At 40.1% G+C, this 27,387-nt stretch overlaps 1 protein-coding gene and 1 pseudogene across 3 annotated transcripts; one reads left to right on the plus strand and one right to left on the minus strand.

Moving 5' to 3' along the window:
• Window positions 1-775: 775 nt before the first annotated feature.
• XPA (XPA, DNA damage recognition and repair factor) lies at window positions 776-23,360 on the minus strand. Of its 3 annotated transcripts, XR_010123338.1 has the most exons (8): window positions 23,064-23,343; window positions 19,524-19,634; window positions 15,400-15,505; window positions 12,962-13,127; window positions 10,773-10,890; window positions 8,051-8,281; window positions 1,648-1,836; window positions 1,324-1,459 (listed from the first exon to the last, which is right to left on the minus strand). XR_010123338.1 is itself a non-coding variant. In XM_054502182.2 (6 exons), the coding sequence occupies exons 1-6, from the start codon at window positions 21,750-21,752 to the stop codon at window positions 1,311-1,313; spliced, it is 666 nt and encodes a 221-aa protein (XP_054358157.1). In that variant the 5' UTR covers window positions 21,753-23,360; the 3' UTR covers window positions 776-1,310. The 3 variants fall into 3 exon arrangements, 2 of the variants coding, with proteins under 2 accessions (XP_054358157.1, XP_054358156.1); XM_054502182.2 differs by lacking the exons at window positions 1,648-1,836; window positions 8,051-8,281 and having other exon boundaries at window positions 776-1,459; window positions 21,737-23,360; XM_054502181.2 differs by lacking the exons at window positions 1,648-1,836; window positions 8,051-8,281 and having other exon boundaries at window positions 776-1,459; window positions 23,064-23,346.
• A 601-nt stretch (window positions 23,361-23,961) lies between these two features.
• Window positions 23,962-26,684, plus strand: LOC129043524 (keratin, type I cytoskeletal 18-like; annotated as a pseudogene).
• The last annotated feature ends 703 nt before the right edge of the window (window positions 26,685-27,387 follow it).

Here is a 27,387-nt window from a genome sequence, read left to right on the forward strand (position 1 = left end):
TCCAGTTGGCCCAAGAGCTCCTTTTCCCTCCGACAATGCTCTTACAACAACCTGAACCTAGTTATTCTGTTGTCATCAAGCTGAAAGCTTTTTTCCCCAGAGACATCTTGCTGCCCATTCAGAATCAATTTTTACTGAGGTGTAATATTTAGCATAGCACATATTAGTCACTGAGTGTGAAGGTGTTTAAAAAAAATCAAACTTGAAAAATACACAAATATTTCTGTGTAGTCTGAATTATTTGGACATGACTTGTTTTGACTTAGCCTTTCTCCAAGCATAATCTCCACTAAAGAAAAAAAATGGAAATGTTTAAACTTCCTATTCTATTTGTACAGTAGGATAAAATGTCATGTCAATTTGAAAATATCAGGTTATTTTAACTGGAATTTGTTTTTGTCAAAAAATAATGCATAGACCCAATAATTCTTTTGACAAGATACAGGAAAATTTCACTAAAGTTGATGCAAATGCCTGCGGTGATGTGAGACTGGGTTGTCACTTCCTTTCCTTAGAAGTCTGAAAGCAGCATGGAAGCAAGCCTGGGACTAAATGAACATACTCCTAAGGCACTTAGGTGCATGCCTGGCACCTGGTTGGTAAATGCTCAGTAAATGTTAGCACTACTTACAATAAACATCAGTGCCTTCTTTGATCAACAATCAGATATTCAACCATGAAAACAGCTCTTTTCCATTTTAATCCAGCATTTAAAAAGCTATCTAGACTAATGTTAAGTCCCACAGTAGAGGCCCCAAGAGTACAGAAAACATGATCAGACTTGTACAACTCAATGTTTATTTCTGCTATTAGGGCTTTTTCCAGCAGTACTTCCCCACTGTTTCCACCATTGTGGAGACAGAAATCGTCCTAAAAAAACACATGACTAGAACCTGGGGTACAGTGGTACACCACCATTGCTATTTGTTTATTGGTTAAGAATCCAGTTCGGCCTTTGTTGAACCCTTTTCCCTCTACCCCAATCTAGGGTTTGCCTTGGTATCTTGTCCTCAAATTTGTAGCTGACCTACCACTTCTGTACCTACTCTAGCACTCAGCTCCCATCTCTGTTGTAAGAAAGCAATCACAGACATGACATTCTGCACACAACCAGGCCAGGTGACCTTCACTGAAACTTGTTTTCAAGCCATAACATACATAATTATTACTGAAGTATTACTTATACAAGGGTTTCATTCATCTATGAAGATGTTGCGTGTTTTTTTTTTTTTTTGAATTTTGAAAAGGACCAATCTAAATTTCCTTTATTTAAATATAAAATTCTATAAAACAGGTCACTGAACTAAAAATCACATTTTTTCATATGTCAGTTCGTGGCCACACATAGTACAAGTCTTCCGGTACATGTCATCTTCTAGGTTTTCTTCTGGTCCATACTCATGTTGATGAACAATCGTCTCCCTTTTCCACACGCTGCTTCTTACTGCTCGCCGCAATTCTGAAAAAAAAATTTAAAAGTCATCTTTTCAGTGGTGCTATTCAGGTGAATCCAAAAATCCAACTCCATCAAGCTTTCAGCCATGTACATGTGTGTGTATCTATGTGTATTTAAACCATATATAGATTACCTTAATTTTATAACAAATCAAAGTTGATTATACAAACTTGGCAAACTTACTTTCTTACCTCACTAGTTTGGCCTGTGAATCAAGTTGTCACTGGAGCAGTGTGAAACAAGAGATTCAGAAATGGTTATGTGGGTTGGTGGTATGCAAAACAGAACCATATTCAGAAGTGAGTTGAGTAACACAATAGGACACATTCAGGTACGTTTGACTTCAGATAACAGAATGCCACAGTAGGAAAAGGAGTCAGCTGAAATAATTAAGAAAAAGGAGTGTTTTTAAGTTCCTGTCAGGAGCTACGTCAATAAGCATCAAGTCAAGCTTTGCAGGAAAACTAGAAAGTAGAGAACTCTACCACTATGCTGGTATGTTTTCACCTTAGAAAAAGTGCTTGTGCAATAAGACCTTAAGTCTATTGAAGTTCTTATAAGATGACAGCATTATTTTAGGAGAGGGCTAAAAATAAGAATCACAGAATGTTAAGAGCTGGAAAGAACCATAGAGTTTTGATTTTACTTCACTTTATTTTGCAGGTAGGGAAACTGAGCAAAGATAGTTTAACTGTGAAGCCAGGACACTGGTCATATTCTAATGTTTGGAGCTTTTTCTGCTACTTCGTGTCAAAATCATTTTACAAAGAAAATTATATTGGGTTCTTTGAAAGCAACCAAGTAAATCGTATTTTAATAAAAAGCAACACTTTACATTTCTATTCTCACCAGTGATCCACCCAGTTCTTCATTATCTTTGACAGTGGCATTACCTAAGGGAGAGTACGATAGCTGTCTTGTATAATCTCAGCTATAAAAATCACATATTTTCCCTAATCCATTTTAGATCTATAAGTAGTATCAAAATACTACTTAAATCTTATTTTCAGCTTTTATATCATGAGGATGAAAACACAGGGCTATGTATAAGGCAGTGTTCTTACCACTTTAAATGCATTTAATCCTCACAACCCTTTAAGATAAGTAGAATTATTCCAGTTTTACAGATGAGAAAACCAAGGCACAGAGAAGTTATAAGTTGCCCAAGGTTATATAGTTGATGGATACCTCTAGCATGAAAAGTACTTTGACATTATTTCAGTGCATATACCTCTAGATAGTTTTTGGTCTAGAAGAAAAAAATGTTCATCCAAACTCTTCATTTCTTTCAGTATCCTCTCATATTCTGAAGACCTTGGTTTTTCTAGATATAGATCTGGAATGCCCTCCTTCCTTTAAATTTTACCTTAGGATATTTTCTAAATAAAAAATGATATGCTAACCAGAACTCCACAGATGCCCTCTGGTTTCAGATAATGTAAGGAAGATGTTGCCTACTTGAATTCTAATATCTGCTTTTCAACTTGGTTCTCACGTAAGACTTCTGGCCACCTTATCCCACTGAAAATCCTACTGCAGCACAATCATGCTAAACTAACTTTTCTGCCTAATTTGAATATTATGTGTACTTAAAAAGAGGTAACAAAGAAAAATTTTCTGAATACTAAAAAAAAGTACTTGTAGTAAAAGTCTGTCTGTCTAGCCATAATTGAACCTAAGGTTTTACGTTGACTTTGACTTTTTCTCCCCACTCTTCAGCTAGTGTGTCAGGCTATATAATGGTGAGAATAAAGCCATATCTTTAATATTTACTAGACATTCCTGGAAAAACTTGTGCCAGAAAGTAAGAAAGTATTTGGGGCCAGGTGCAATGGCTCATGCCTGTAATCCCAGCACTTTGGGAGGATTACCTGAGCCTGGGAGTTCAAGACCAGCCTGGGCAACACAGTGCCCAATCTCTTAAAAAAAAATAAAATAAAAAATTTAAAAAAAATTTTTTTAATTAGCTAGCCATGGTGGCATGTGCCTGTAGTCCCAGCTACTCGGGAGGCTGAAGTGGGAGGATCGCTTAAGCCGAGGAGTTTGAGCCTGCAGTGAGCCGTGATTGCACCACTGCACTGCAGCCTAGGTGACAGAGCAAGACTGTCTCAAAGAAAAAAACAACAGAACATAAGGAAGCATTTAAAAATGGATAGGTTTGAGGTTTTTTTTTTCACCCTTCTTTCCGTTTCTGAACAATCCAGTCCTATGGAGCAAGTAAGCATCCATAGCAGAGTGAGAGAGCCCAAGAAAAAGGGCTCCCTCCAGAAGAGCAGGCAGCAACAGTAATGGGAATTAGTCACACATAGGGCTTTGATCAAGTCACTATATTAAGGATCATGGGAGCCACCAGGTTTCTCATCATCCAAAAAGCCAGTATAAGTAAAACTAAAATGAACCATGAAATTTTAAAACTGGATGTATCAGTGTAAACTCAAGGTTTACATATATTTATAGACAGAGACATAGGAATACAGATACACGTGTTGTGCTAGAAAGCAGAAAGGAGTGCTCAAGAAATGATGACATAAGCCTGGGCACAGTGGCTCACGCCTATAATTCTAGCACTTTGGGAGGCCGAGGCAGGTGGATCACTTGAGGTCAGGAGTTCGAGACCAGCTTGGCCAATATGGTGAAACCCCATCTCTACTGAAAACACAAAAATTAGTTGGACATGGTGGCACATGCCTGTAATCTCAGCTACTTGGGAGGCTGAGACAGGAGAATCACATGAACCCGGGAGGTAAAGGTTGCAGTGAGCTGAGGTCGTGCCACTGCACTCCAACCTGGGTGACAGAGTGAGACTAGGTCTCAAAAGTAAATAAGTAAATAAAAATAAAAAAAGTAAGGAAATGACATGTCAAAAGATACAAAAGCTAGTCACTAGGCCAAATCAGACCATTTGAGCAACAAAATAAGGACAGAAATGAACCAAAGCCACTGGAGAAAAACAGAAATTAATGAATTCATACCAATAATAAGTAAATGGGGCAAAGGATGCTACAGAATGCTGACTGCCAACTGCTTAAATGCAGAAAGAATGCTGGAATTAGAAGACAATTCTTATAACCATCATACTAAAGACTGGTTCTAGCAAGAACCAGCAATGGATGGACACTAAATCTAGGGGGATACAATTTCTTTTTGCTTATCAAATCAAAATCAGAATTACCACTGAGGGCTGATAGACATCAGTGCCTCCAGATATGAGGCCCTGAGAAAAGCACATCACTTACGTACTGTCCCTGGCCTGAAATGCATACCCTGTATCCAACCAGCAGGACACACCAGAAACTGCCCCAAGTGAGAAACATGTTTTGAAGGGCAGGGCAGGGGAAGCAGACTTTTCTTCAAAAATGTCAATGTCATAAAAAATAATGAGCTGTGTAAATATCAGCTGTGTAAAAGTTTAGAAAGACTTGGTACCTAAAGCCAATACCCAATCCTAGACTGGATTCTGTTCTAGAAAGGAATTACTAAAAAGAACATTAGATCAACTAACAAAACTAGAATATGGAGGGCAGATTAGACATAAATACTAAATCAATGTTAAATTTACTCAAGTTAACAATATACTTTGGTTATGTAACAAAATATATCCCTATTAGGAAATATACACTGTAATACTTAATGGGTAAAGGGTGGTGATGTATACAACTTAGTCTTAAATGGTTCAGAAAAAAATAAATACTGTGTATGTATAGAAAGAGCATGCAAATGATGATGCAAATAGCATAAAGTGTTAACAGTAGGTAATCTGGAAAAAAGATACATGAGTGGCCCTTTGTATTACTATCCTTGCAATTTTTTATAAGTTTGAAATTATTTCCAAACAAAATGGTTTAAAAAGACAGGAGCTAGCTTGAAGGGGATTCTACTGGGCAAATTTTGGACAATTTCAACACCAAAATGAATCATGACTGGAATGGACTATAATACATTGACTTCAGAATAAGAAACAATCAGTCCAGCTGATGCTTAAAAAAAAATCAGTTTTTAAGAGAAGAAAAGGTCTTCTTTCCAAAAGCCAAATAACAATTACAGAAAGTGAAAGAAATAGAAAATCACCATTTATATCCACCATAATAACTAAAGTAAGACTCAGCCCTGTGTACTAAAACCACTGAGTGAAAGGTAAGGAATGAGATATTCATAGCATTAGATTTCTCACTAATTACAAAGGATAAAGGGTACCCTTACAATGGAAAAACCTGGCAGACACCGCCTTAACTAAGCAGTCAAACTACCACTCCCTTAAAAGAGAGCTGGTACCATGTGTCTACTGATAAATGCTCAAACACATCACCTTGAAAGTATTTCTACCAAAAACATTCGACCTGAGTCTAACTGAGGAAACAAGCAGCTAACAAATCTGAATGGAGGGACACACTGAACGGCAGCTGGCCTGGGCACTGCAAAATGTCAATGTCGTGAAAGACAAAAAAGGCTGAGGGACTAGTTTAAAAGCAGCTATCAATATGCATCATCCTTGAATAACACCTGGATCCAACAAAAAGCTGTAAAGGACACCAAAACAACTGGGGAATATTAAATTATACACAAGATAGCAGCATTATATTAATGCTAAATTTCTTGAGTATGATCATTGTTCTTTAGCTATGTAGAAGAACACCATTGTTTTTTGTTTGAGACAGAGTTTCACTCTTGTTGCCCAGGCTGGAGTGCAATAGCGGGATCTCAGCTCACTGCAACCTCCACTTCCCAGGTTCAAGCAATTCTCTTGCCTCAGCCTCCTGAGTAGTTGGGACTACAGGCACACACCACCATGCCCAGCTAATTTTTGTATTTTTAGTAGAGACAAGGTTTCACCATGTTGGCCAGGCTGGTCTCAAACTCCTGGCCTCAGGTGATCTACCCGCCTCGGCCTCCTGAAGTGTTGGGATTACAGGCGTGAGCCACTGCTCCCAGCCGAATGCCGTTGTTCTGAGGAGAAACATGCTGAAGTGTTTATAAGAATCACAATGTCTGCAACTTAAATGGCTTGGCAAAATATGTGTGTGTGAAAGAAAAAGTAAATATGGCAAATGTCAACATCAGGTAAATAAAAAATTTAAGATTAATACTTTTTTCACATTACTTCATTTAACAACTTAAAACTTAGGAAAGCAGAAATCAACTACCTACTGCTGAGAATGAGAAGGAGGTAGTTTTAAAAACAAGGTAAGGCTTTAGAAGAGTGAAAAAAGGTCTGTAGGTCTGAAATCGACTTTGGGGGAACTGAGGAAACCTGGGGTGGGTGCAGGTCCTATGCAGTGCTGAAGGCCTAATTGAAGCTGGAGACAAAACTGGTTTACCACGTTCCAACCTCCTAGTTCCGTTGGCCTAGAATTTCACAATGCTGGAAGCTATTAACTAAGGACTGCCTTTCATGGAAATTTATCACAATTTTCAATGTAACCAGTCTTGTTACTGATATATTCAGGGACTGCTTATACTTTTTACACACAAAAAAATTCTCCTAAATCCTTTTTTAAATGAAAATGTTACTTTATACCAATCTAAAACTTGTATTCAGTTTAACATCTTGGTTTTGCAAAAGAGGTGGTCTGTATTCATGGAAACTCAATGCTGCTTCTGAGGCAAATTTAAAAGACAACTAGCTGAGAGAGACAGGATACTTCTAAATACTTTATGGTAGGGCAGTAAGTATTGACTCATGGTGCCCCTTGTTAACAGGAGGAAAAAAAATTACAAGGAAAAGACACAATGACAATATGATGCTTTGGTCTTATTTAGTCCTCCATAAACTAAAGCAGAGTAACAGAGAATTGAGTCTCCCAAACTCTCTTGAGAAATGACTTCAGTCATAAATATAACCACAGGCCCACAATGTACAATGTCCACAAACTTGGGGCCCCCATAAGAGATTTCTTACCTACCTCTTATGGCAGGAAAGTACATAGTAATAAATAATGAAAATGAATTTATTTTCCTTTTTTTAGAAGGGTAACCTCTACCAGTACGGAATAAGAGAAAGCTCACATAACTAAAGAAATGCCTTATCTCTACCTTATTTATAGAGTAGACATGCAAACCCAAAACATTCTGTACATTTGAACCAGCTGAACGTTCCCATCTAATATTAAGGCCAGTGCATCCTGAAGTTTTGAAATCAAAACTGATTTCTATAATCTATAACTGATTTCTGTAATGTATAACAGTCCTCTCTTTCACACTCCTTAAAATGCCTGTTCACTACTTTATCCTTCAAGGCTCTCCTTGCTACTGGAAGAGAGGAAGGATTGGTGTAGGGCACTGAAAAGATTAAAAGGCCTAATTCAAAAGAACTCTTTCCAAATACTCAATCGGTCCTTTGAATATTTTGATACAGAGTTTTGATACCAGTTAAAAAAACTGAACAGCAGTTTCTGCCTTCTTATATCTAAAATCCGTTAACAATTTGAATTCACTAACAAGAAAACACTTTGTCTTTCACCTTATTTTTATCTATCTATCTATCTATCCACACCTTATACTATTTAAACTGTAAAATTCTTTTTGGTAGTAAGATCAATTCTCAAACTGCTGAAGTAGAAGATCATATTCTTAAAGCAGGTAAATATAATCTCTTACCTTCCCATAAAGAAGTAAACTGTGTCAGCTTCTTTGTGGATCAAAATCAGAAGACCAAGAGGAACCAGGTTCCAATTTCTTTTCAACTAAAATACTTTTAGACTTGCTTTTATTCCTCTCTGTTCTGAGCCTTCTGAGAAAACTGCACAGTAAGCTCCTTGTGTCTAATCTCTACAGTGTCTACTCCAATCTCAGCCCTTTGTGGCCTATTCAGGAAGGCGGGAACAACCTCTAAAGTAAATCAACAAGAAGCCATAATTAAAGAAGGCATCACACTGACCTCTCTGCACATTAAACACCAGAAGACAGTGGAGTAATGTTACAGAACTTAGGTATTCATACGCACAAAAGCAGTAAAACATTTCTATTCACAGAGACTTGGAAAATATATCACTCATGTAATCACTTTGGAAAATGTCCTCAAAAGACATGCTTCATTCAAATAAGAAGCGAACTGAAAAAGAAACCAGACCCAAGAGGTCTAACTCTATGAAAAACTTCAGGGCAAGTTCAAACTCTTCGAAAATGAGGACAATTGACAGTAGCTTATCTGGTGATTAACAGCAGCAATTTAATGTAATGAGAAAAAAAGCTAATTATATTAAAGTTTATATTTCTTTAAAAAGTAATACCAGTGAAAACTAAATCTTTAAGAGTTCTGTTCATACTAATAATATATATGCCACATAGAATTCTTATAAAAAAAAGCATGTGATGAAATGGATGCCATCATCTTTCAATCTGTTTGTCAAATTATAGGAATTTAGTTACCATTAGATGACACTGTGACCAAATTACAGAATTAGTAACTAAGAAAGTACAGACAGCCCTCGTTTTAAAAAATATTTCATCACTTTGCAGATACAGGTTTTTAATTAATACTTATTATTGTATCCATATATTATTATCTGCACCAAAATACCACCTGGAAATGGTTTAAGGAGGCAGCAAAGAGGTAAGAGTTGAGGTGATTTCAGGTAGCTGGAGTTAATAAAAAACCCTAGGCTAGTATATAACTAATCTATAACTCTGTCCTCCCTTTCACACCTCTTAAAATGCCTTTTCACTGCTTTATCTTTCAAGGTTCGCCTTGCTACTACAGAGGAAGGACTGGTGTAAAGCACTGAAAAGATTAAAGGGCCAAATTCATCAGAACTCTTTCCAAATCCTCTCAATATAGCAGTGGCTAATTTTGGGAAGGTTCTTTATTGAAATGCTCTTACGTGGCACAGCTTATTACAGGAAACCTCTCTACAAAGCCATGAATGTGTGCCTTACCTTGTGATTCAGGAATTGCTAAGTAACTATATAAAAAGACATGTATAAGGATGTTGATCATGGAGTTACTTAACTTCGTGTCAAATAGTGCTTCCGTTTTTATTTTAAAAAAAATTTAAGGATCTTAGGATAGAAAAGAACAGGAAGAGCAAAAATTAAAATGTTGCTGATGATTGTCTCTGAGTAGGAAAATCATGCAATAAGAGCTCTTTGTAATTCTCTTAACTTTTCTGCACTGTAACTGAATTACACTTGTAATGACAAAGGAAAAACAAATCCTCACGATGAGAAGGATTACAACAACTTGTGTTCCTCACGACAAGGAAGGCTTACATTCAATTTTTGGTTTTGCTTTTTTGTTTTTAAGACATCTGACCTTATCTTATTCACTCTCCAAAACCACTTATGAATCCTAAAACATAAGCAAAATTATATGGATAGGACATTCACTTTCAATGAATTAATTTAGTATATATATAAAACCGAATATATACATAAGTATGTGTTATCTCTACACACTGTACACTACAGTGGGACTCTGCGTAATTACTGCATGAAGAACACGTATGTTTCCTTTTTTAAGACTCTTTTAGGAATTCTGTGATAGAGCACAAAGTGACCTCTGTGCTCCTACAGCACCGCATGTTCATCACTATCATGGTACCTAGCACACTTGCACGATTTTAAGTTTCTCTCCTGACAAACTCTGACTCCAGAATTTATGTTAGCACAGTGCCTGGCACATAGTTGACACTTAGTAAATACTGGATGCATTGATGGATGGATGGATGGATGAAAAGACAGACAGACTTAACAGACATACATACCTGGATGGATAACAGGGACAAATTAATGCAGAGATAGATGGACAAGGGAATGCATGCAAAGATGGATGCATGCATAGAGAAATGACTACTTCATGGAGACTTTCAGTCAAAAAAGCCTGCTTCCAGTCCCAACTCTGCCAATAACTATGTAACAAGTCACTCCACCTTTCTGGGTCTTTTGGTCATATATAAAATAAAAGTTCCTTCTAGTTGCTGAATTAGATGACTAAGACTTAGGGCATGGCTTTTCATTTTAAGCAATTAGAGGGGATTGTTGGTAGGTGTGTTTTTTATAACACTGTTGATCATACTTAAGATTTAATTGATGCCAAATCCTTAACCAGTGATACCACTCCTGATCCTCACATTGTTCCTATATAAAAACATGATTCACTTTAAGATGATGACGTACATGCTTTTCAGAAATGTCGTACTGTGAGGTTTGAGCTGAGTGCCTTGAAGACCAACATACTGATGGCAAACTTTAAGTCATTTTTTTCAACTTTTAAAAAACACATTCCAATCTATTGGTGACATTAAACAGGAAGAATCTAGCTAAAGGCTTTTTGCAAAATGGTAAAACACAATCCTTCACGATATAAAATGTGGCCATCTACCTTTTACTTTTTTATCAAATTTCTTCTGTTTCATTTTTTCTCGGTTTTCCTGTCGGACTTCCTTTGCTTCTTCTAATGCTTCTTGACTACCCCAAACTTCAAGAGACCTCTTCACAATCTACAACACAAAATCCATATTTAAATAAGTTGTGATTCAGACTTGCAAAATATTACAAAGTTATAACTGTCAAATCCACAGGTACCAAAGAATGATCTAACTCAAGTATAAATTTATAAATATTTATTAGAAATTTAAATATTTTAAATATTAATGATCAGAAACAACTCTAATAAAACATCTATCTAAACCTATGAAACTGTCAGTAAACATATGCTGAATTAGATTATAAATAGAAAAGTGGTCCTCTGACTGTATTGTCACAGGAATCAAAAGTACATGTGGTCAGTGAGTTTGATCAACTGTAGTGGGCTCACCAAAGAAACAGTTTGTTGACAGATTAGCCACATCAGACCTAAATATGAGGTCATCTCCAAAAATCTCCAACCGCAGGAAGTTACCAATTACTACTACTCATCTCCTTCAAGATCAATAATTGTCTCTATCGACTTGACTTCTGATCTGCAGGATATATATTTTTTTAAATTTTGGTACCAAAATAATGTAAAAAGTCTTCATTCAACTTTTAAAACTTTACATTATATACCTTTACTCTTTATAGTATTTACTTGCATTTTAAGAGAATTTACACACTAAGAATTACACTCAGGATACCTCTCACAATATGTTAAAAGGACCATAATATTAATCAGTGTAGCCAAACTCAAATTTCTTAACATAATCAAGTGATATACTCATATTTCGTATATTCTGAGACATCACGTTTTCCACAATTTAACATCCCTGAAAATGCTGCATCACCAATGCACTTAATGGTACTTTAACAACTCTTTTTAGTCAAAAAGTCGTGCAGAAGAATTGGACTCTGAATGTAAAGTTTAGGAATACCTTCATAAGTCTTTTGCACTTGCATTTTCCCTTTTATGTGTGCAAAAGTCGTGACATATGACAAAAAACTACAATAAAGTCTAATGGCACTATTTCACCAAGTATAAAATAAAAGCATCAAGCGATAAGAAAGCGTATGTTGATTTAATCAGCGGCATTTAAAAATATTTAATGGTACATAAAACAATAGTGAATGTTCTAATCAACAGAATCTTATATTAGTATTTAATGAAATTCAGTACACATTTTGTTTTACGATATGGCTTCTTAATTTTATTTGGAGATATGGGATTTTCTAGTATAGTATATATTCAAACTGTGCTCTAAAGCAATGCCTCCCAATATTTTAAGCTAACAGCATAAAAAGCATATTACAATATTTGTACCACTCTGAGGTAGATACAAGGGGCTGCTTGTGACTCAAAGAAACTGGCCTGGGCACTAGCAGTCCTAGCCACTAAGTAGATCACCATCTTGGCACACCTGTAACCCATCTGCAGCAAGTGGAGTTGAGATGATCTGCTCTGAGATTACAGAGCTATATGGACACTCGCTAGCATTCCAGATGGGTAGAGTTAGATTTTAGGTATTTATGAAATTCCCGAAATTTTTCTTTTTTTTAATATTTCTTTTTTGGTGGGAGATGGAGGTGAAAGAGGGTAAGGAAATGGGGCCTGACTCCCATTCCAACCTTTTTTAGTTTCCAAATTGTACTCTTAACATCACCCAATAGCAACAGGTTTGTTTCAAAGTGCCATATTAGAAGCAAAATGAGGCCAGGCGTGACGGCTCATGCCTGTAATCCCAGCACTTTGCGAGGCCAAAGCAGTAGGATCACTTGAGCCCTGGAGTTCGAGACCAGCCTGGGCAATATGGTAAAACCCTATCTCTACAAAAAATACAAAAAGCTAGCCAGGTGCTACTCAGAAGGCTGAGGTGGAAAGATTACCTGAGCCCGGGAGGTCAAGGCTGCAGTGAGTCATGATCTTACCACTGCACTCCAGCCTGAGTGACAGAGTGAGACCTTATTGTTAAAAAAAAAAAAAAAAAAGCAAAATGAGAAAACATGTTATTAAATGTCATTATACGTGACTGTGAAGCATATGAAAACTAGGGAAAAGAGTTTTTTCACACTCTGTAAGCAAAAACCAAACTAATTATGACTAGTTTGTTATTAAGAATTTACCAGAGTGAAAGATAATAAATACAACTTATTAGAGACCTGTAACTTTAAGTAGAGTTTCATATCACCCCATTGTGAATGATGTGGATTCTTCTTCACAATAAATTTAAGAGGTGGCTCTCTTTTTTCTAAATCACAGTCTTTCAGAAGATATTCTTGTTTTGCCTCTGTTTTGGTTATAAGCTTGTGTTTATCATCAGCATCTCTGAAAACAGATTAAGTCCATTATATAAATTAGTTATTTTAAATAAGCTAAGTTTGCAAATAGCCCAGCAACTTAGGGGCACACACAGCAAAAAGGACATATAAAATACTTTTTCCTGCAACTCTCATGGTCAAATTAGCAACATAAGAATTCTAACAGAAAAATACTTTATCTTTTACTTATTCTGATAAGTTCATTATCTAGAGAAAAAAACATTCCTAGCAAAGGGAACAGCAAGGGAAAAGGCTCTAGGGCAGGGGTGTATTTTGCAAAGAGAGCTTACAGCAAGAGGACCAGTGTAACTAGAAGACCTGAAGTAAGTGATGGTGAGAAGTGGTGGGAGATACAGTCAGAGACAGTCAGGGCCTTGCAAGCAATGGTGAAGACAATGGTTAGAAACCACTAGAAGGTTTTGAGCAAAATACTATATGAAAAGGAGACCCTAGGGATGCGAAAGGGGTAATGGGGGAGAGACCAGTTAGAACACTACTGCACTGGTCCAGGCAAGAGCTGATGGTGGCCTAGCCTAAGGCAGCAGTGGGAGAGGATGAGATGCCGATGGATTCAGGATACGGTTTGAACCTAGAGCCAAACAGGTTTGGAATTAATACACACAGGAGAATGGAGACATAGCCAGTGAATGAAGCTGGCTTTACTGAAATGGTAAACACTAAAGAGCAGGTACAGATCAGGGAAGGGAGAAATCAAAGGTTCTATCAGAGGATTCTATCACAAAAACATAAAAGTTAAAACTGGGAAGCTATATGAAAGCTAAATAATTCAGAAGTATAAACTAACGGGAGACATGTAGACTATATGGTACTAAAACTATCATCTTTGACGATGTTGAAAAAGAATGGAGGACTGTGTTCCTGATTATGATTAAACATAAAAGTGTAATGTTTCCAGACTTTTCAAGGTGTTGGCAGGACCACGTTCCTTTCTGGAGGCACTAGGTAAGAATCCATCTCCTTGCCTTTTCTAGCTTCTAGAGCCCACCTGCATTCCTGAACTCATGACCCCCTCCTTCCACTTTCACAGCCAGTGATGATGGCTTCTCACATTGCATCACTCACTTCTTCACTAATCGCATGTCCCTCTGACTCTCAGCTTTCCTCTTCCACTTCTAAGAAAGCTCATGTGCTTGTATTCAGTCTACCTGGATAACCCAGGATAATCTCCCCATCTCAAGGTCTTTAACCTTAATCATATCTGCAAAGTCCCTTTGCTATGGCAGGTAATATAGTCACAACTTTCTTTAAACTGGTACAACAGTTGCTTGCATTTTCTCTTGGAAATAAAATTCTATGTAGTGTTTCAGTTCCCAAAAGCTATACTGGCCTTTAAGGAGAATGACGACAGTACTGTGGACTTGAACCACTGTGTCGGTGGGAAATGAGTTTGTAATTTATAGTTCCAGCTGGGGTGCCAGAGCATTCCCAGCCATATATCTGATCATGAGACCAGGGACCACATCTCCCTCTCTATCTACCGAGGATTCCGCTCAGCAGCAAGCCAATCATGATGGCTCCCAATGTCTGCAGCAGGGACTCTGAAAGGGCAGGTCCTTCAGACAGGTGAGGAGTTGATTTAGGACTGTAGGGACAAAGTAAGCACAGGAACAGGTAAGAGGGCCAACTAAGATTCCAAGATAGGACCTTCAATGTGCAAAAGATATCAACACAGCATTTGGCTGAGTAAACAGTAGCGATAGGAGAACCACGTGAAGTGAGAAAGGTTATTCTGGGTGATATAAAAAAAAGGATAAAGTCTAGAAGAAGAAAAAGAATGGAAGAATATAGTTGTTCTTCATCTATTCTCTTTATGAGGGTAGCAAAAGATAAATGAAAAAGGTATTCTGAGCTACTATCCTCTCACTGAAGGCCCCACTCCTCTGACCAAGATGTAACACACCCTGGAATAATTAAGAAATAGAGGGATCATTAGGGCTGGGTGAAGAGAAGGGTTAGCAGCCTGCTACTGAGAGACGTTAAAAAAACAAAAACAAAAAAACTCAGGCCAGCAGAAAAAGAAAAGGAAATTTCTATGGCAGAACCATCGGCATCCTTCCTATTTTATGGGGTATATCATAAGCTTTAATAAGCACAGATTTACTGTATTTGGCAAAATAGAAACCATAGAAATTTTAGCAAACTCCCAAAATAAAATTCATAATTACTAAGAAAATATCAAATCCAAACAGATATAACTTGTTTTGCCCTAAACCTACACATAAACATTAGCAATTAAGAATACCATCTAAAATAAGTACCTGCAGTTATCACAAGTTGGCAAATCAAAGTGGTTCATAAGATAAGAATCCATAAATTCTTTCCCACATTCTTCACATATTACATAATCAAATTCCATAACAGGTCCTAAGAAAAGGAAAATGAACTCTTTAAGTTTCCTTTTTTATGACTAGAACAATATTTTCCTCTATTTTATTAGCTTATCAGCATGTATGCTATTCCTGACATAAATACATTTAAGTAAAAGACAAAATAAGACCTTGATTATGTTTATCTTAAAAAAAAAAAAAATTAAAGAGGAAAAAAGAAAAGGAAGTAACATAAAGAAAAAAAGTAGCAATTCCACAAGTATTTCTGAATCCCAGCCATGTGCAAGGTACATGTATTAGTGCTACATTAGTTACAAGAAACTACCACAGACTGAGTGACTTAAAACAACACACATTTATTATCACACAGATCTCTAGTTTATTCTGACATGGGTCTCAGTAGGCTAAAATCAAGGTGTTGGCAGGGCTGTGTTCCTTTCTGGAGGTTCTAGGCAAGAATCCATCTCCTTGCCTTTTCCAGCTTCTACAGGCTGCCTGCATTCCTTAACTCATGACCCCTTCTCCATCTTCATAGCCAGCAACGGTGGCTTCTCACATGACATCACTCACTTCTTCCATAAACACATGTCCCTCTGACTCTCGGCTTTCCTCTTCTACTTTTTTTGTTTTTTTGAAATGGAGTCTTGCTCTGCCACCCAGGCTGGAGTGCAGTGGCACGATCTCGGCTTAGTGTAACCTTCACCTCTCGGGTTTAAGTGATTCTCCTGCCTTAGCTTCCCAAGTAGCTGGGATTACAGGTGCACGCCACCATGCCTGGATAATTTTTGTTTTTGTTTTGTTTTTTGAGATGGAATCTCGCTCTGTTGCTCAGGTTTTAGTGCAGTGGCGTGATCTCAGCTCACTGCAACCTCCACCTCCTGGGTTCAAGCGATTCTCCTGCCTCAGCCTCCGAAGTAGCTGGGATTACAGGCACGCACTACCACGCCTGGTTAATTTTTGTATTTTTAGTAGAGATGGGGTTTTACCATGTTGGCCAGGCTGGTCTCGATCTCCTGACCTCGTGATCCACCCACCTCAGCCTCCCAAAGTGCTGGGATTACAGGCATGAGCCACTGCACCCGGCCCTGATTTTTGTATTTTTAGTAGAGACAGAGTTTCACCATGTTGGCCAGGTTGGTCTCGAACTCCTGACGTCAGGTGATCCACCTGCCTTGGCCTCCCAAAGTGCTGGGATTACAGGCGTGAGCCACCGTGCCCGGCCCCTCTTCCACTTTTAAGGAAACTTGTGTGCTTACATTGGGTCTACCTGAATAACCCAGGATACTCTCCCCATCTCAAGGTCTTTAACCTTAATCACATCTGCAAAGTCCTTTTTGCTATGATAAGGATAATATATTCACAGGTTCCACGGTGATTAAGGCATGGACATCTTTGGGGACCATTATTCTGCCTACCACAGCACTGCTGAAAGTACAAAAGAGATTAGTCCCAGAGTGGTAGGGCGAAAAGGAATCTGCTTACAGACAGGGCACCAACATTACACAGGAAAGAGCAATAAACAGCATGCTAATAGAAGACAGACAACAACAGAATTCACTTCCAAATGGAAAAAATTTTTTCTCCCTCCATTCTACCCCTACCAGCAAAGCAAATAGCTTCTTCATCTGTCTCACCTTGTGGATTATAAACTCCTTGAGGGGAGAGGCTGTATTCAGCCATGTATCCTCAACTCCCAGCACAGAAAAACCACTCTAGGTAAGGTAAACCTAGATTATTTAAGGACTTCAAATGCCTACCTAAGGAACTTAATTCTGTAAGAACTGTTTTTCCCAGCAAGTCTTTAAATTTTACTAGTAAGGCTGGCACAGTGGCTCACACCTATAATCCCAGCACTTTGGGAGGCCAAGGTGGGTGGATCACTTGAGTCCAGGAGTTCGAGACCAGCCTGGTCAACATGGCAAGGCCCTGTCTCTACAAAAAAAAATACAAAAATTAACCAGGCATCAATTAGCTGGGCGTGGTGGCGGGTACCTGTAATTCCAGCTACGCTGGAGGCTGAGGCAGGAGAATCGCTTGTGCCCAGGAGGTGGAGGTTGCAGCAAGCCAAGATTGCGCCGCTGCACTCCAGCCTGGGCAACAAGAGTGAAACTCCATCTCAAAAACAAAAACAAAAAAATTAGCCAGGCGTGATAGTGTGTGCCTGTAGTCCCAGCTACTTGGGAGGCTGAGGTAAGAGAATCCCTTGAACCCAGGAGGTGGAGGCTGCAGTAAGCCAAGATCATGCCACTGCACTCCAGGCTGGTGACAGCAAGGCTCTTTCTAAATATATATATATATATGTAAATAAATAAATGTTACTAAGAAGTCTTTAGGCTGAATGCTCCAACTCTCAGAACTGCCACAGTTTCCAACAAGAAGAAAAAAGGAGTTGTCGGCCGGGCGCAGTGGCTCACGCCTGTAATCCCAGCACTTTGGGAGGCCAAGGAGGGTGGATCACCTGAGACTGGGTGCTCGAGACCAGCCTGACCAACATGGAGAAACCCCGTCTCTACTAAAAATACAAAATTAGCTGGGCCTGGTGGTGCATGCCTATAATCCCAGCTACTCAGGAGGCTGAGGCAGGAGAATCGCTTGAACCCAGGAGGCAGAGGTTGCGGTGAGACGAGATCGCACCATTGCACTCCAGCCTGGGCAATGAGAGTGAAACTCTGTCTCAAAGAAAAAAAAAAAAAAAGAAAAGGGGAATTGTCATTATGTCATTAATTAACTGTTTGTTTCAAAATATTCCTATCACTGCCTTCCCTTACCTCCTTCGTTATAACACACTAATCTCCAAACTTTAAGAAAACAAACAAACAAAAAAACATGCTTTTCTTTGTAGAATATTAGAGAAGCATATCTATAGACAAAAGGAAAACTGAAAATTTTGGAACAAGGCTAGTGATAGTCAAAGTAGTATCTTTGAAAAATTTACCAGGATGTGTTAGAATGAAGAGAAAGTGTGGTAGAAATACCAATTAGGAAGCTATTACATAGCATTATTAATCAAAACATTTAAAATGTGCAGTTTTCTAATTTAAAATATTCTTTATAATGGAAATTCCTAAATAAACACAATGATAATTTTCAAACTGTCACTCCCTTTTACATTTACCACTCAGAAACTGGCAGTCTACCATAAGCAAGAGTTGTGTAATTATTTCATTACATATTACAATGTAATAATAATGGAAATAAAGTACACAATAAAATGTAATGTGCTTGAATCATCCTGAAATCATCCCCAGCCATCCCCCAACCCCACCCCAGGTTTTGTCTTCCACAAAACCAGTGCCTGATGCAAATAAAAACAAATATTTTAATCCTTCAAGTCTCAGCTTCTGCAAACAACAGTATAGACACACATAGATTAGAGCGGGGCAACCACCTACATTGATGAATGCACAACAACTTCTGTAGCTGCAACTAAAGACTGGAATAGGTTTGTTTTGTTTTGTTTTGTTTTGTTTAAAAAAAGCTGTTATATTGCACTGTTGGCTGCCCAACTTATGAACAAATAAAGTGTTTCTATCTTTTTCCCAAAGAGTGTGAAAATACCGTCACTGTGAAGATATGTATACATATAAGTGATTTACCAAAGCACTAACCTTAGATCGTAGTTACATCCTTCTTTTTATGCTGGTCTGTCTATCTTATACTTTGTAAGCTGCTTTCTTTCTCCACAGATAAATAAAAGAATGTCCTAAATGTTATCTCTTGGATTCTGGCACCTCATTTCAGCCTATCAAGATAATTTTGAGTATTTACTCTACCAATCAATATACTGGCTAACCCTGCCTATTATAAAACAACAGAGAGCATCAACCCCTAAGTACATCAGCCACAAGTTAAATAATCATTTCCATATGCATGGCTGTTTCTTTGATTGTTTTTTTAATCTACTAGCAAAACTGCCAAACTTTATCACTTTTATAAAGATAATGTACTCACTGATTAAAGTAATTGTGGCATTATTTAGCATCACTTTGCATAGAATTATGCATGTTACTCAAAATAACCAATCTAGATACTTATTTTTGAAAAACTCACTTTACCTGGTTCATGAACAACTTTTCCAATTTTTTGTTCTTCTTCTTCTTCCTCTTCTAAAATGAAGCCTCCTCCTGTGTCAATTATCTTTGGGGCTGCTTTTACATTAGCCATGCCTACAAAAGTAAGTAAAAGCAGTCAACAATTGAAGTAGGTAAGCCCATATGTTACCTTGTTCATAAACAGAAAATTCCTTTGAATTCAATATATCTCAAACAACACAAAGATGTCCACAATCACTACTTTTATTCAACATTATACTGAAGGTCCCAGGTAGTCCAACAGAGCAAGAAAACCAAAAAGGCATAAAGGATGAAAAAAAAGTAAAACAGCATCTATTCACAGATGATGTAATTATGTGTGTAAAATATCCACAAGAATCTACAATTAGAATTAAGAAATAACAACCTAGGAAGAGATGTGTAAAACTTCTGCCCTGAAAACTACAAAACACTAAGAGAAATCAAAGAGGACTTAAATGGAGAAATATACTGTGTATGGATTTTAAGCCTCAATATTATAAAAACATCAATTTTTCACAAATTTATCTAACAGCAGTGGGGTGCGGTGTGTGTGTGTGTGTGTGTGTGTGTGTGTGTGTGTGTGTGTGTGTGTGTGTGTGTGTGTGTGTGTGTGTGTGTGTGTGTGTGTGTGTGTGTGTGTGTGTGTGTGCGCGCGCGCGCACGCGCGCACCTGGAAATTTCCATTTCATATTTTGGGCCATGGTTGATTGTGGGTAACTAAAGCCACAGAAAGTGAAACCTCGGAAAAGGGAGGACTAACGTATGCATATCTGACAAAGGACTCACATTCAGAATACATAATAAAATCCTCTTAAGTCAGTAAAAGACAACCCAACTTTTAAAAACAGGCAAAAGATTTGAACAGGCACTTCACAAATGAGGATATCCAAACGGCCAAAAAGCACATGAAAAGGTTCTCATTATCTCTAATCATTAGGAAAATACAAATTAAAACCATAATGAAGTATCATTAGACTCTCACCAGAATGTCTAAAATGAAAAAGACTGACAATACCAAGTGTGAGGATGTGGAGCAACCAGAACTGCCATATTGCTGGTGAGATTGGAAACTGATATAATCACCGTTTGGCAATATCTACTAAAGCTTAACATAACTACCGCTCTCCTATGACCCAGCAATTCCATCTCCAGGCATATACACAAGAGGAGTGAGTGTGTGTGTCCACTAAAATACATAAACAAGAATGTGTACAGAGGTTTCATTCATAACAGCCCCAAAGTGGAAACAACCCAAATAGCCACCAAAAGGAAAATGGAAAAAATTGTGGCATAATACAAAAGAATCTATACAACATCTAAACGCGCAAACTACCAATGCATGCAACAAAATGTGTGAATTTCTCAAATACTATGTTGCGCAAAAAAAGCCAGATACCGTATGACTCAATGTACATGAAGTTTGGAAATAGGTAATACCAATCAAATGGTCAGAAGAGTATGACTTCTGAGAGTAGAGAGTGGACACCAACTAGGAAGGCGCAATAGGAAAACTTCTACAGTTCTGGAAGTGTACATGTCTTGATCACTATGGTGTTTACACAAGCATTCACGTAAGTAAAATTCAGATGAGTACATTTTACAGTATGTTACACCTCCATTTTTTAAAATAAGACAGATTTAATATGTTTTATTCTACTAAAGTCACTCCCCTTCTCTGGCCTCAATTTCTCCCTTTATTAAATGAAAGGATTAGATTATAAGCTTGTTTCCACTGTTAATAGCAATTCTCACACTATAATGCCTGTTCATCTCTCTGTATCCCTTCATTAGACTGAGTGCCTTTACCTGTATACTTCTGACAAATAGTAAACATTCCATGAGTACCAACTGGATAGATAGAAATGAATGAACCTACTAGAATATGTAACATAAATAGCAAAGTAAATGAATGGAATGACAGTAAACACAATGAGAATTAAGAAGAGGGAAAGCTGGAGTGGTCGAGCCCATGACTTGAGCAGGATCCTAAACAATGCTAACTCATGCCCAAAACAAAGTCCAATTTCTCTCTGCTGCTATGCCTTGCTGTTTCCCCAGGACCTTAGCACCACTCTTCGTATTCTAAGCAAGTTTTTTCAGTCTTTCATGGCATATGTCATGGCACACAGAGAAAAAGAAAATTGTATAGTACCAAGAAATAAAAGTGTCACAAAGATAAAAATCTCAGCACTTACCTAACTCTTGAAACATGGTGGGTTGTACACAATGCTACAATACAGTTCAGTTCTTGGGGAACTGCCTAAGAAATCTTAAAGAATGTTCATTCTACCTTGCTTTCCACGATCAAACGTTTAATTTAATGTCAGTTTTTGCTATTTTGCACCTTCCGTTCCACAGCCATGTCGTAGATCTGGAAACCTTTATGGAATCATGACTATGAATTAATCAGTGCAAATGAACTTTTTGTCTGACTCTAGCGTGCCTCAAGTTTAGAAAGGAATAAAAGGTAACCACTATAAAGTAGAAAGGATGAGACCAGTACCATCAAAAGTAGCTGGAATTTGCAGTTTCGGTGTTAGTATGAATATCAAGACATGCTGCCAGCCTCAAACTCTTCTCACTCTCACTACATCTGGCTGATAAAAAAAGAGTAATACAGCTCTAAACTGTGCTCGACAAAGGGCAGTATAGAGCTTTAGGAACACATGTACTTCATGTTATAGAGGTAGTCCTGAAGAACTGCCTGTCAACCAAACTACATTTTAAGTATCCTGGAAAATATTATTAGTTGACCCCAGTGGCAAATTCTATAAGAGAATAATCTGCAATGAGAGATCAGTCCTTAATTTACTTCAATCAATAAACATGTTTTGAGCATCTAGTTTTTGCCAAGAAATCGCAGAGGTCACGTGTCCAAGAAATAGACTCATGGAATCTATGGATTAGAATCTTAAAGGTTTACTATCCAGTCCCTTCTTCTGATTGCTGAATAGGAGATTCTGATTGCTGAATCTCCTCTCCTCCACATAAGTAAGCGTTCTTCCAGTTCCTATTTGAGCGCTTCTAGTAACGGGAAGCTCATGAGAAGCAATCCATTGCACTTTTGGCAACTCTAATTGTTGAAAGCTCTCCCTAACAAACACCAAGATCTGCCTCTTCCATCAACTAGTTCTAGCTATATAGGCCACAATCAAGAACTAGTCTAACTCCTCTTTCCGGGACAGCTGAGGCCCTGACACCTGGCAGTAGCTGACACCTCCCGGCGGGGGCGGCTGCATCCCTAAACGAAAAATCGAAGCTGAGCAGCCGAGGTGCAGCGAAGAAGGCACGGGGCTGGTGGTCAGGAGGCCCGGATGCGACCGCGGAACGCTCTGTGGTCGTGGACAGGACGCTTTGACAAGGCGGCTGGGCCGGATTCCCTCTCCGACTGGGGGAGAATCTGCACACAGACGCCAGAGGAGTTGACGCGACCCCCGGGCCCCGGGACTCGGCTCGCACGAGCCAGTCTGGGGACCGGGGAGGCGGGGAGAGGGAAGGGGCAAGCGCGGACGCGGCCCAAACCTCCAGTAGCCGCAGCCGCCGTCGCCGAGTAGGGCCGGGCAGCCAGCCGGGCCTGGCGCAGCATCAGTGCCCGCTGCCGCTTCCGCTCGATACTCGCCCGCACCGTGGCAGGCAGCTCCGCGGGTTGCTCTAAAGCCGCCGCCTCCGGCAAAGCCCCGTCGGTCGCCGCCATCTCCGACCCACTCCGAGGACCTAGCGCCCAGCTCCACGCACGCGCACTGCACGCCGAGGCGAGCCAGCCGCCCTGCACCGCCTCTGCGCTCCCCGCACCCAGCGGCCTTTCTGAGTGAGAGCGCCTGCGCAGTTAAAGGGCTTGGGGTGGCCTGCCCGGGCGCTGGGCGGAGTCTGGGCATGCGCGGACACGGAGTACCCACCTACCTACCTGCTCTCTTGTCATCCGGTAGAAGGGTCCGTGCTGAGATCATATCTCAGGACCTGGTCACCTTTAAAACAGGTCTCGCTTGGTGATTCAGAGTATAGGCTTTGGAGTCAGGCCTGGGTTAAGTCTGAGCTCTTGACAGTTAAAGTCTATGTGACCTTGGGCAAGTTATTTAACCAGAGTTCAGTTTCTTCAGTGGTAAAATGAGGATAATTATGGAACCATTTACTGAGTCGTTGGGAGGATTAGATTGCCAGGACAATAACCTGGCACGTAGAAGACCTCAAAAAATGATAACAGTGAGTAGTAGTAGTGCCAGTCATAGAGCCCAACAGATGATAGTCCTGATTTTATGTTAGATACACGGCCTAGAGAGGCAGCCTTAGATTTAAAATGAGAAGACCTGGGTTGAAACTCCCAGTTAACTTGCTGTGTGACCTCAGGCAAATGCAGCACTTGGTCCAAGGCTGATATGCATAAGGTTGGCTATCTTTCCCATGGAATATTCCTTCAGTGAGGATGAGCTACTGCCAGGTAGACAGTGGATTTGGATCTGGGCCAAATATCCTGACTTCCCAAAAGTGTGGCTAGTGTAACAAAAGAAACATAGCAGGCTTTCCCAAAAATGTATGCTTTCCCTTTGTTACAAATAATGCTTAATTGAAACCAGAAAACATTAACTTCTAATTACTACATATACCATTTAGGACTGGCTTTTAGAAAGACAACCTCACACACTGATGTTTCCCACTAATATTCAATAGTTAACGTTTCAGAAACACAATTCAGTGTTCTAATTTATCGGTCATATATACATAAAGCTGCAAAACCTTGTATAAAGCAGTTACATGCTGAAATCTTCTGGTTGAATTGGAGATAGAAATCTCAAGCCATCCCCATCTCTCTTCCCCTCAGATCCTTCTTTCTCCCTGTCCATCGATCTTGCCCAGGTGAAAATATTTCAAATTCCATAACACCAAAAGCACAAGCAACAAAAGAGAAAAAACTGGACTTCATTAAAATTAAAAACTAGGCTGGGCTCGGTGGTTCACACCTGTAATCTCAACACTTTGGGAGGCCAAGGCAGGAGGATCAATTGAGGTCATGAGTTCAAGACAAGCTGAGGCAACACAGTGAGACCCCGTCACTATTAAAAAATAATAATAATTGGCAAGGTGCAGTGGCTCATGTCTGTAATCCCAGCACTTTGGGAGGCTAACACAGAAGGATTGCTTGAGACCGGGAGTTCAAGACCAACCTGGGCAATGTAACAAGAACCCATCTCAGGAGGTCAAGGCTGCAGTGAGCTGTGATGGCACCACTACACTCCAGCCTGGGCAACACAGTAACATCCTGTCTCAAAAAAAAATTACGTCAGCAAAGCCTGAGTCCTGTCCTCTCACTCTCCTCCCTGGACAGCATAAGCTTCACCACTCGCTCCACCTTCTCCATCAACTACCGGTCCCTGGGTTCTGTCCAGGCGCCCAGCTACGGTGCCCGGCTGGTCAGCAGCATAGCCAGCGTCTGTGCAGGCACGGGGGCTCTGGTTCCCAGATCTCCATGTCCGGCTCCACCAGCTACCTGAGCAGCATGGGTTCCGGGGGCCTGGCCATGGGGATGGCTGGGGTTCTGGCAGGAATGGGAGGCATCCAGAACAAGAAGGAGACCATGCAGAACCTGAACAACTGCCTGGCCTCCTACCTGGACAGAGTGAGGAGGCTGGAGACCAAGAACTGGAAGCTGGAGAGTAAAATCCAGGAGCACCTGTAGAAGAAGGGACCCCAGGTCAGAGACTGGAGCCATTACTTCGACACCATTGAGTGCCTGAGGACTCAGATCTTCACAAATACTGTGGACAATGCCTGCATTGTTCTGCAGATTGACAATGCTGGTCTTGCTGCTGATGGCTTTAGAGTCAAGTATGAGACAGAGCTGGCCATGCACCAGTCTGTGGAGAGCCACATCCATGGGCTCCAGAGGTCACTGATGACACCAGTGTCACTCGGCTGCAGCTGGAGACAGAGATAGAAGCTCTCAAAGAGGAGCTGCTCTTCATGAAGAAGAACCACGAAGAGGAAGTAGAAGTGTTGTACCCGAGCGAGTTAGAAAAACGCCACACTTTGAGACGAATTAAGAGTCCTTTATTAGCCAGTGACCGAGAGACGGCTAATGCTCAAAATTCTCTCGGCCCCGAGGAAGGGGCTTGATTAACTTTAATACCTTGGTTTAGAAAGGGGAGGGGGGTCTAGTTAAAACAATTTTACAGAAGTTAAGTAGTCAAAAAGTTAAAAGGATAAATGGTTACAGGAAAGTAAACAGTTCCAGGTGCAGGGGCTTTAAGACTGTTACAAGGTGATAGACACAGGGCTTTGGGCGTTGTCAATCAGATGAATTCTTGGGGACTGCGGATATAGCTTGCCACAGTCTCTTATCAGTTAATTGCATTCTTGGATGTGCTGGGAGTCAGCTTGCACGAGTTAAGTCCTTGAGGAAGGGGCTGCCAGTGAAAGAGCCAAGATGGAGTTTGTCTGGTTCTCTTAGCTAAGGGAGAGTCTAGTCGCTTCAGGTGGAAACAAGGCTAGGTGAAAAAGGAAAAACGAGGTTGGGCATTACAAAAGGCCTACAAGCCCAGATTGCCAGCTCTGGGTTGACCATGGAGGTAGATGCCCCCAAATCTCAGGACCTTGCCAAGATCATGGCAGACGTCTGGCCCCAATATGACAAGCTGGCTCGGAAGAACTGAGAGGAGCTGGACAAATACTGGTCTCAGCAGATTGAGGAGAGCACCTCAGTGGTCACCACACAGTCCACTGAGGTTGGAGCTGCTGGGATGATGCTCATGGAGCTGAGATGTACAGTCCAGTCCTTGAAGATCAACCTGGACTCCATGAGAAATCTGAAGGCCAGCTTGGAGAACAGCCTGAGGGAGGTGGAGGCCCGCTATGCCTTGCAGAGGGAGCAGCTCAACAGGATCCTGCTGCGCCTGGAGTCAGAGCTGGCACAGACCTGGGCAGAGGGACAGTGCCAGGCCCAAGAGTACAAGGCCCTGCTGAACATCAAGGTCAAGCTGGAGGCTGAGAGCGCTGCCTACTGCTGCCTGCTGGAAGATGGCAAGGACTTCAATCTTGGTGATGCCCTGGACAGCAGCAACTCCATGCAAACCATCCAAAAGACCACCACCCGCCGGATAATGGATGGCAAAGTGGTGTCTGATCAATGACACCAAAGTTCTGAGACATTAAGCCAGCAGAAGCAGGGTACCCTTTGGGGAGCAAGAGGCCAATAAAAAGTTTAGAGGTCAAAAAAAATTGAAAACTTTTCTACGTCAAAGAACACTATGAAGAAAATGGGGGTAAAAACCTCACAGAATGGGAGAAAATATTTGCAAATCAGATATCCAATAAGGGCCTAGTATCCAGAATTTATAACAAAAACTTTCAGCTCAACAACAGAAAGACAACCCATTTTAAAAATGAGCAAGGGACTTAAATTGACATTTTTCCGAAGAGGATGTACTGATGGCCAACAAACACATGAAAATGAAAATATATTCATCATTAGTCATTAGGGAAATGCAAATTAAGGCACAGTGAGATACCACCTCACACCTCCAGGCAAGCCTTCCTCCTCTAATTTCAACCCTGCCAACAAACCCCCTCTCTCAGTCCCCCTCCCACCACCATCCCCTCCTCCTTCTCCTTCGGCTCCGCTCCCCCACCCCCTTATCCCGGTCCTCCATCCCAACCTTCCTTCTCCACTGCACACCCAGTCTTGCACCCAACCCCCTTCTGCCAAAGGTCACTCCCACAACCAAAGATCTTACAAAGTCCTTCCCTTGAGAAAGGTGTCAGGGCCGAAGGCATAGTCCAAGCTCATGTTCCCTTCTCCCTAGCCAACTTCTCCCAGCTTAAAAAGAGACTTGGCTCCTTTTCCACCGACCCCACC

The sequence above is a fragment of the Pongo pygmaeus genome, chromosome 13 (assembly GCF_028885625.2).
Source record: "Pongo pygmaeus isolate AG05252 chromosome 13, NHGRI_mPonPyg2-v2.0_pri, whole genome shotgun sequence".
NCBI lineage: Eukaryota > Metazoa > Chordata > Mammalia > Primates > Hominidae > Pongo > Pongo pygmaeus.

What these genes read in the sequence shown, in the direction of transcription:
- XPA (XM_054502181.2), bottom strand. Translation starts at nt 23,235, where the DNA reads ATGGCGGCGACCGACGGGGCTTTGCCGGAGGCGGCGGCTTTAGAGCAA. An exon ending in AAAAGTTGTTCATGAACCAG is followed by an intron (nt 15,506 to 19,523) that starts GTAAAGTGAGTT and finishes TCCTTTTCTTAG; the next exon opens with GACCTGTTATGGAATTTGAT. An exon ending in CCAACTTGTGATAACTGCAG is followed by an intron (nt 13,128 to 15,399) that starts GTACTTATTTTA and finishes ATCTGTTTTCAG; the next exon opens with AGATGCTGATGATAAACACA.